The sequence below is a fragment of the Delphinapterus leucas genome, chromosome 19 (genome assembly GCF_059928025.1).
Source record: "Delphinapterus leucas isolate spDelLeu-1000000601 "Yukka" chromosome 19, BTC_Dleu_Yukka2, whole genome shotgun sequence".
Taxonomy (NCBI): Eukaryota; Metazoa; Chordata; class Mammalia; order Artiodactyla; family Monodontidae; genus Delphinapterus; species Delphinapterus leucas.
The window spans coordinates 44,795,776-44,805,591 of NC_143147.1; the positions used below are offsets into that span (position 1 = coordinate 44,795,776).

Below are 9,816 nucleotides of genomic sequence, written 5' to 3' on the forward strand. Positions count from 1 at the left end.
GAACAGCATTCTGACCTCTGCCTCGTGACTTCCTGGTCCCCCTCTTCTTATAAATACAAGGGCAGAGCTGGGGTCTGGGGGAGTCAGAGAGCAGAGAGCCCAGGAGTCCTCAGGCTGGTACTGGCTGTGCACGGGGAAGATGAAGACCTCAATAGCTGCCCTCTCCTGCCTCATCCTTGCTGCCCAGGCTGCAGTTGGTGAGTTCAGTGAGCCTTCTCACAGGTGGGCAGGCTGATGGTGACTCTCAGTCCAGGGAGGAGATGCAGGGGGACACCTTTGTCCCAATAGGGATGTGATACTTAGTTAAAAGCAGCAGCAGTAGATATAGACCTCTCCCTGCAGCCTTCGGTCCCTGAGGAAAACTGTATACAGGTGACTGGTCCAACCTGGGGAAACAATTCTCTCCCTTTCATGGCCAGAATTATATGACACTTTCTCTTAGCTGATATAGGACTATTATGAGCTAGATCAAGAGAATTGTAGTAAAATTGTAAATCTGTAGAAAGAGGTATAGAATTCTATGATGTTAGAGTTATTATATACCCTCTGGTGTAAAACTATCAGGGAGGAAATTGGACAAGCCGGGCGAGTGACTCACCCAAGTCTACTTAACCACATTTATTTATTTATTTAACAAATAAATATCTAGTACTTTCTGTGTGAAAGCAGGCACTGTTCTAAGTGTCTTACAGATATTAATACATTGGATCCTCCTAACAATGCTGTGGGGTAGACTATCAGCAAATTATATGGTTTTGCTTATTATTATTATTATTTTACAAATGAGAAAGCTGAGGCATAGAAACCGTAGGTAATTTGCTCAAGATCACACAGCCATAAGTGGTGGCATTAGGATACAAGCTAGTTAGCAAGCTGTTATGGAAAGACATGTCATTTAAGACTTTATTTTGCAAGCCCCACACACATCATATCAAGCGTGTTGAAGTGCGTGCACATGCCTCATTTAATATAATTCATATGTAACTATATAAGAAATGAACTAAAAGTTTAGTTGTGTTTGCCTAATTAGCATAGTACAGGTCTACAACCCCTTATCAAAATTTCTGGGGATAGATGTATTTTGGAATGCAGAATTTTTCAGGTTTTAAAAAGATAATAAGATATGACCCAGCAATTCCTTTTCTTGATATACCCCAAAAAATTGAAAGCAGATACATGAAGAGATACCTGTACAACCATGCTAACAGCAGCATGAATTTTAATCTCCAAAAGGGGGAAGCAACCCAAGTGTCCACTGACAAACAAATGGATTGAAAAACAGGGTATATGCATACAATGGAATATTATTCCGCCTGAAAAAATAAGGAAATTCTGATACATGCTACAACATGGATGAATATTGAAGACATAATGATAAGTGAGACAAGCCAGTCACAAAAGGACAAATAGTATAATTCCACTCACATGTGGTACTTCAAGTAGTTAAATTCAGAGACAGAAAGTAGAACGGCGGTGGCCCAGGGGATGGGGTAGGGGGAAATGGGGAGTTATTGTTTAACGGGTACAGAGTTTCAGTTTTGCAAGAAAAAAGTTCCATGGATGGATTGTGATGAGTTGCACAATATGTGACTGTACTTAATGTTACTGAACTGTACACTTAGAGATGATTAAAATTGTATACTTTATATTATGTACATTTTATCACATTCTAAAAATATATATATTTTAAAAGGTAACACATACCTGGACATTACTTAACATCCCTGACAGAGTCTGAGAGACACATTAACCAAACACAGTAATATTTCTGCAGCAAACACATTTACTCCTATGTTAAAGGAGTAAATAAAGCCTGTAGATAGCCTCACTTCACTTTGGGTGACATTGTGCCACCAAATCATTTAATGAAAAATTTGTCTGCTTCCAGAGTCCTGTGAATTCCAAAAATGTGTAGAAAGCATTGTGGACTGTATCACATTATGTAGCTAATCAACTGATTTATTTGTGTTGGATTTGCAATTTGCTTTTTGTATTCAAGTCAATAGAATGTTTTCATGTCTCAAACTTCCTCAAAAGTTCCCTGAACAGTCTCAGGGCCTTGATAGAGAAAATGGGCCTGGAGGCAGGTCTGGTCCAGTGGTCCAGCATCCTTGCCTCCCTACCAGGGGATGGGGTTGAGGAATGAGATAGATGGAGATGTTGAAACAACTGCTTCCCAGTAATTTTTCTTCCCTTCTCTACTGTTTCTCTCAAATAGAACACCTGATGCGGAACCTGAAGAATGAACACTCAATATCTCAAGGAGGTAAAGTTTTGTTACGGTATATATATATCTGCTCAATGGCTTCAGTCTACCTCGTTTACAGGCCCTGGGGGGAGAGGAGGGTCCTATGGGCGGTGAACATCTCCAAGGAATTTCAGGATGGGCCATGGGTCTATAGGTGGCCTCTTCCATAGATGACTTCTATTCCACCTGGCTGTCCCAAGAGCTGGCTCATCTGGGGGAGGGGGGAGGGCCCCCTGCAGGCCTCAGACCCTTCCTCTTCTGGGAGGAATGGTCCTGCTCTGTTGCGGCCCCGCCTGGATGCCCTCCGACACACAGCTCAACCCTGGGGAGAGTGAAGCAAGGAGACACCAGCAAGTGCTGGCAGAGAAGGAAAACATCTCTTTCGAGTCTTGCACCTTCTTACCCTTCCCAGTACTCAGGAGGAAAGGGGGAAAGGATCTAGTTTTCCTCAGACTCAGTCCTTAAGTGACCCTTTCTCTTGCAGTAAGCATTCACCATCCCACTGACTGCTGCATCTTTTACACCCGACTAAAAATCCGATGTGTATTCATGAAATATTATGTAGAAACGACCAGTGCATGTTCCCGGCCTGCTGTCGTGTAAGTGCCGAGCCCACTGGCCATGTCTGGGGGTGTGGGGGGAGGCACCTGATGGATGGATGTCCAGAAAAGTCCCACCCTCTGGATCCTGCCAGGTCAGCTGTGGCTTATGTCCTCATTAGGATCCATCAGTTATGAGATGTTCCCAGAGAAGAGGGAAGCTAGGGAAGGAAGGAGACAGCAGGAGGGACGCTGCCCAAGGAAACTCCATGAGTCACTAAGGGAGTCTCGGAGCCTGAGGGAGGGTCTCAGAGAGGGGCCACTCTGAGCTCCTGCAGCAGAGAAAGGAAAGAACAGGCTGGGCCGAGTGGGGAATCTGAGGGGCAGGGAGGATGGGCCTCCCCATTCCCATTTGCTCAACCCTCCTCTGTTTGTAATCTTTCCCCCCTTTGCTCCCCAGCTTCATCACCAAAAGGGAGCAGCATGTCTGTGCTAACCCCAAAGATGAGAATGTTCAGAAATGCATATTGGACCTGAAGCTAAGATCAGTGACCAAGGACCTGAGAACACTATCTCTTGAGAAGAGATACTTGGAGTAGGCCCCCTCACCTCCATCTCTCTGGCCCAGACTACCTCCTAGGTGGGCCCTGGCCTGAATTATTTTTTAAAAAGCAACAAGTACTGTTCTGTTCTGGTTACAAAAGCAGTGCATTAATAAAGAGTATCCAATTTAACTTTAACTTTAAGAGGAAAAAGAATCTGTCGGAATCGCTGAACTTTGGATTTGCGTTTTTGTCAAAACAAGACATCATAGTAGAGTTTTTTAAAAGCTAAAAACATGACATTCAAGTATAGATTGAATATGTGTCAAAGATGTATTTAACCCATTAATGAAGGAACAATTAAACTGATTCAAAGATCATCTGAGGAACAGAGGTTTATATAGTTATTGGGGATGGCATTCTGAAATGTTGTTAGAGAAAAACAAATTAATATCCTATAGGGCAGGGGTCCCCAACTCCTGGGCCGTGGACCGGTACCAGTCCGCAGCCTGTTAGGAACCTGGCTGCACAGCAGGAGGCAAGTGGCGGGTGAGCGAGAGAGCGAAGCTTCTGCTGCTCCCCAGTGCTCGCGTTGCCACCTGAACCATCTCCCCTGAACCCCATCTGTGGAAAAACTGTCTTCCACAAAACCGGTCCCTGGTGCCAGAAAGGTTGGGGACCGCTGCTATAGGGCAATAAATCTGTAACTTTGGGGATTATCTTTTCTACTAGACAAAACTCCCTTGCATCTGTGCTTGGTAAAAAGCTACAAGTTACAAGACATAGAGAAGGAACCACAATAAGACGTGTAGGGGGGCAGACTTATGATGTAGTCAAGTCCCATACTCCCTGGTAGGTGACCCACAGACTGGAGAATAACTCCATTGCAGAGGTTCTCCCACAAGAGTGAGAGGTCTGAGCCCCACATCAGGCTCCCCAGCCCAGGGGTCCTGAACCAGGAAGACAAGACCCCAGAGCATTTGGCTTTGAAGGCCAGCAGGGCTTAATTTTGGCAGTCCCAGGGAACTGGGGGAAATAGAGACTTTACTCTTTAAGGGCACACACAAAATCTCACAGGCCTTGGGACCCAGAGCAAAAGTAAACATTTGATAGGAGACTGGGTCAGACCTACCTGCTGATCTTGGGGAGTCTCCCAGAGAGGCAGGAGGCAACTGCAGCTCACCCTGGGGACACAGACACTGGCAGCAGCTAGCCTTGGGAGCTCCTTCTACCACGTGGACACTGGCGCTGGGGGGCACCACTGTGGAATCTTCCCTCTAGCTTATTGCTCCAGGATCCAGCCCTGCTCTGGCCCAACAGCTTGTAGGCACCACTGCTGGGACACCTCAGGCCAAGCAAGTCACTGGGTGGGAACACAGCCTCACCATCAGCAGACAGGCTGCCTTAAGACCCCCTGAGCCTACAGCCACCTCTGGACATGGCCTCACCCACCAGAGTTCCAGAACCCAGCTCCACTTACCGGGGGGCAGGCACCAGCCCCAGAATCCTCAGGGCCCCAGCTCTGCCCTACAGGAAGCCTGCTTTAGCCTCTGGACAAGCCTCACCCACCAGGGGGCAGACACCACATGCAAGGAAACCACAATCCCACAGCCTACAAAACCAGCCTGCCCACCAGCAGGCCAGATCCTACCTTGGGACCAGCTGGGCCTCAATCTTGCCTACTAGCAGGCCAACACAAGCTTTGGAACAACCCGGACATCATCATAGCCAATTTATCAGGAACTGCTCACCCCCACCACCAGTGATCTGACACCAGCTCTGGGACCCCTGAGCCCTGCAACCAGACTCCAGGATCCGGCTCTGCCTGCCAGTAGTCTGGCACTAACCCCAAAACCTGGCTTCGCCCACCAGTAGGCAGATAACACCCTGGAGTCTTCTAGATCCTGACTCTGCCCACCAGTGAGCCAGCACTAGCCCTGGGGCTCCCTGGAGTTCTGCAGTCAGCAGCCTTGTGACCAGGCCCTACTAACCAGCAGCCAACAGCTCCATACAAGGCAGAACCTGGCAAACAAAGAGACCAGGGCCAACTAAGCCTATCAGACACCCACATAGCCCCGCCACAACAGAAGGAACCACACAGCCCCCATAGGGGGAACCCCTAGAGCACACAGCTTGGATGATGAGAGGGGCATGTACGGCTGGGATGCACAGGACGTCTCCTGCGGAAGGCCACTTCTCCAAGGTTAAGAAATATAATTCATGTACCAGATACATAAAAATACAAACAGCAACTTAGGCAAAATGAGGTGACTGAGGAAGATGCACCAGACAAAGCAACAAGATTAAACCTCAGAAGAAGAACTAAGTGAAGTGGAGATAGGCAATCTACCCAAGAAAGAGTTCGGGGTAGTGACTGTAAAGATGACCAAAGAACTTGGGAGAAGAATGGATGCACAGAGCAAGAAGTGAGAAGTTGGGTTTCCCTGGTGGTGCAGTAGTTGAGAGTCCACCTGCCGATGCAGGGGACATGGGTTCGTGTCCCGGTCCGGGAAGATCCCACATGCCGCGGAGCGGCTAGGCCCGTGAGCCATGGCCGCTGAGCCTACGCGTCCGGAGCCCGTGCTCCGTAATGGGAGAGGCCACAACAGCGAGAGGCCCTCGCACCGCAAAAAAAAAAACCAAACAAACAAACAAAAAAAACACAGAAATTCTGATTCAGTAGGACTAGATGGGGCAAAGAATCAGCATTTCCACCAAGTTCCCAGGTAATGCTGATGCTGCAGGGTGGAGTGGAAATTTGAAGAGGAACTCTCGCTCTCAACTCTGTAACTTCAGCATTGTTTGCAACTTTTATATAAAGCACATATTTCTTTAGTAACCAAAAACTAATTTCAAAGAATTGAAAAAAAAAAAGAATCTTCATTGTCTTTTCAAGGACAAACAACAAAATGGGCCAGCTTTTGACTTGTGTTAATTCTTGATTGTTTTTATGATGAAGCATATCAAAGCTACTTAATTATAAAAGAAATATACAATTGGGAAAAGTTTAAATATGGCTAAATAAGTCTGACAACCAATTTTGAATTTTTAAAAGTAAAAATCTTAGAAGGGCAAAATAGCTAGAAAAATATGTGCTTTAAAGCTGTAAAAAGAAAAATCCATATTTTTACTATTTCACTTTTAGAACCACAGACAAGATTTTTAAAGTAAAGGAAAAAAAAGATTTTAAAAGTAATATAGCTCATTCCCTTTTCTCTTGGTGTGAGCCAGTGCTTGGACAGAGGGCATGACCCACTTGGTTGAGGCCAGTGGAGCTGGAAGACTTCTCACACACAGGCAATGAAGCAAAGAAGTAAACATATTAAGGGTCCCACCCACCCTTTCTATATTATTCAATTTTTTTTAATCAGTGCATATGTATTGCTTTGAAAAACATTTTTAACATTTTTAAAAATAATTTTATTTATTTGTTTTTGGCTGCATTGGGTCTGCGTTGCTCTGCACAGGCTACTCTTCATTGCAGTGCGCGGGCTTCTCATTGCAGTGGCTTCTCTTGTTGTGGAGCACGGGTTCTGGACACACGGGCTTCAGTAGTTGTGGCATGTGGGCTCAGTAGTTGTGGCTCACGGGCTCTACAGCACAGGCTCAGTAGCTGTGGCGCACGGGCTTAGTTGCTCCACGGCACGTGGGATCTTCACGGACCAGGGCTTGAACCCGTGTCCCCTGCATTGGCAGGCAGAATCTTAACCACTGTGCCACCAGAGAAGTCCGATATTTTTAACATTTTTTAAACAGGCACTGCATACTCACCAGTGGGCAGCAGGAAAACCTTTAAGGTCTCTGATTATGTTGCCACTGAAGTCCATTCATCCCACTGTTTTGCAATTTTCATTTACTTTTTTGAGTCCCTCTTCAAAAGCTATGAGTCCTCTGAGGTCAGGGTCACCTCCAAGCCTAGCCCATGATATTATGGCAAAGAAGTGATGTGGTCACTAAACCCATTCTCTCTTGTCCCTGGGCACACAGATGATCTATATTTTCCTTACCTTTGTCATTAAGTTGGAGCCAGGTGACTTCATTTTGTCCATGGAGTGTAAGTGAAAGTAATTTATACTATTTCCAGAACTGGGCCATAAAAATCTGCCCATCCCTCTCTGCTTCTCCCCTTTTGTAGTAAACTTGGAGGCCTCTTGTGGAAAATGGCGGCATTACAAGATAGAAGAAGACTTGGTCCCTGAATGGGTGCATGAAACAGCCTTCTCCAACACATTCACACTCATCCCACTGCTGGCCCACACTGGACTGTGACATGAGCCAGAAATAAACCTTCATGTAATGAATCCCCTGAGATTTAGGGGCTGTTCATTATAGCAATGAGCGTAACCAGACTAATGTGGGTAGGAATTCAATAACTGCTTGAAAAATAAAGGACTTTCCTGTAGAGATCCTAGCAACAACTTGGCAAGTAGGCTAGTCTCCACAAAAACAAAGTAATCATTATTTCTTCCCAACTCATATTCTTCCCAGAAACATCTTGTTTCCTTAGACTGTTCCTAACGACAATTGTTATCACTTGACTTGAGGAGTTTAAATAGTGTTATTATTGATAACAAATACAGAACATTTTGAATAAATTACTGTCTTGGCACCTAAGCATGAGAATTCAGCTGTTTCCTGTGAGATATACATACTTAGACCAGCTCAATTCATCCTTCTTCTAAAACATATACTTACAGATCACTTGCTATCTGCTAGGCCTGCCCTGCCCTGACGAGTGGAGGAGAGAAGATGGAAACAGCCTTCTAACCACAACAGCAAGAAGAATAGGGCAAGTTCCCCCAGGAAGAGCACGGTCAAGGCCACTGGACGGAGAGCGTGAAGAGGTGGGTCTGTCCTGCATCCAAATCATTTCGTGAACATGAGCAAGTCTCTGGCCCTTCCTGAGCTACAGTTCCTCCTCAGTAAATAGCCTGTTTAGACAAATCTAAGGATGACGCAAGCTGCACCTTCACAGAAATGCACGGACACGGCCTCAGCACCATTTCCAACACTGAGCGCCAGTCCACCGCTAATCAGTGAAACCTGCTAGCCATCCCTGAATGAAGCATTTTCTAGGTTCCCATCAAGCTTTTCTGTAATGAAAGTCAGAAACTGGGAGAAGGTCCCAAAGGGATCCACTCTCTGAACTCAGAAAGATCTCAGAATAAGGGTTTTCTAGAGAAGCCAAGCCAGGCAGTACAGTTTTAGAGACAGCTCATTGGGGGCTCCTGCGTTTCTTCTCCACGGCAGAGTGATTAAGGACACAGACTTGGGAGCCAGACTGCCTGAGTTTGAAGCCCGATTCCACTTATCAACTGTCAAATCTCGGGGGAGTAATGGATGCTTTTTGTGCCTCAGTTTCCTCAACTACTGTTAAAAGGGCTAATATTCATGAAGCGTTTGGGACAGCAGCTATTACGTATAGCAACCCTTAAAGTGTAATGCTTGTTAAATAAATTATCTGCTGAGCACCATGACACTTCTTCACCCCAGGGGACAGTGAAAGGCTGGGGATGAGGTAGAGAGACAAAGGTTCTGCTGAAGAGCTTAAGTGAGGATTTCTTAGACCTGATGTGGGGGCTCCCACAGACCTCATCCTGTTGCCCCAAATCCCCTCCAATCTCCAGCCCCCATACGGCCTTGTTCTGAGGCCAGGAACCAGAATTGGGTACAGGATACATCCCAGCCTTTGAGATCTTTCACTGAATCTGAGACAGTCTCCTCTACCACTGTGCTCATGGTCGCCCTACGACTAAGGAAGAGCTTATATCAAAGGGTTAAACGTATTCCCACTGGGGATGGAGGTCAATTTTCTCCCTGAAACTCGGCTCTCTGTGCTTCCTTCACTCCACCCTCAACAAATGTGCAGGATATGAAATTGCTGAGAAGTCTACTTTGAAATCTTAGTTCCCCTATCTAAAAAAATATACTTTGCCTCAATGAACATTTCTCAAAACTTCCTCAGCCCAGGAGCCTCCGAAGCCCCTACCAGGCCAGCTCTCCTCCCGCAGCCACTCCCTTCACAGGAGGATGAGGGTCTCCATGGCAGCCACATCCCTCCCCCTCCTCCTTGTCCTCATCACCGTCGCCCTGGGGTCCAAGACTGAATCCTATTCAGGTGAGTGCAATACCTTCCAACCTGGTTCTTGTGGGTAAACAAGCATGAGTAGGGTTGCCGGGGATACAAGGAAAAGGGGCTCTAGAAGGAGGTCTGGTGTCTTCTTTTTTGTGTTACTGAAGTATAGCTGCTGTACAATGTCATATAACTTACAGGTGTACGATAGAGTGATTCACAATTTTTAAAGGTTATACTTCATTTATAGTTATAAAATATTGACTGTATTCCCCATGTTGTGCGATATATCCTTGTAGCTTGTCTTATACCTAATAGTTTGTACCTCTTAACCCCCTACCTCTACTTTTCCCCTCCCCATTTCTCTCTCCCCACTGGTAACCACTAGTTTGCTCTCTATATCTGTGAGTCTGC

The 9,816-nt window shown here is 46.0% G+C and overlaps 1 protein-coding gene across 2 annotated transcripts in view; it reads left to right on the forward strand.

The window, feature by feature from the left end:
* Positions 1-9,816, forward strand: part of LOC111163729 (C-C motif chemokine 14-like) — a 12,843-nt gene continuing 3,027 nt past the window's right edge. Inside the window, exons 1-4 of one of the 2 annotated variants that reach the window (XM_022552674.3) lie at positions 1-197; positions 2,219-2,266; positions 8,046-8,173; positions 9,300-9,447. In XM_022552674.3, coding sequence (XP_022408382.1) covers positions 140-197; positions 2,219-2,266; positions 8,046-8,173; positions 9,300-9,447 — 382 coding nt within the window. In that variant the 5' untranslated portion in view covers positions 1-139. Of the gene's footprint in view, positions 198-2,218; positions 2,267-8,045; positions 8,174-9,294; positions 9,448-9,816 lie in introns of those variants that run through there. The other variant, XM_022552675.2, reaches the window with a different exon arrangement.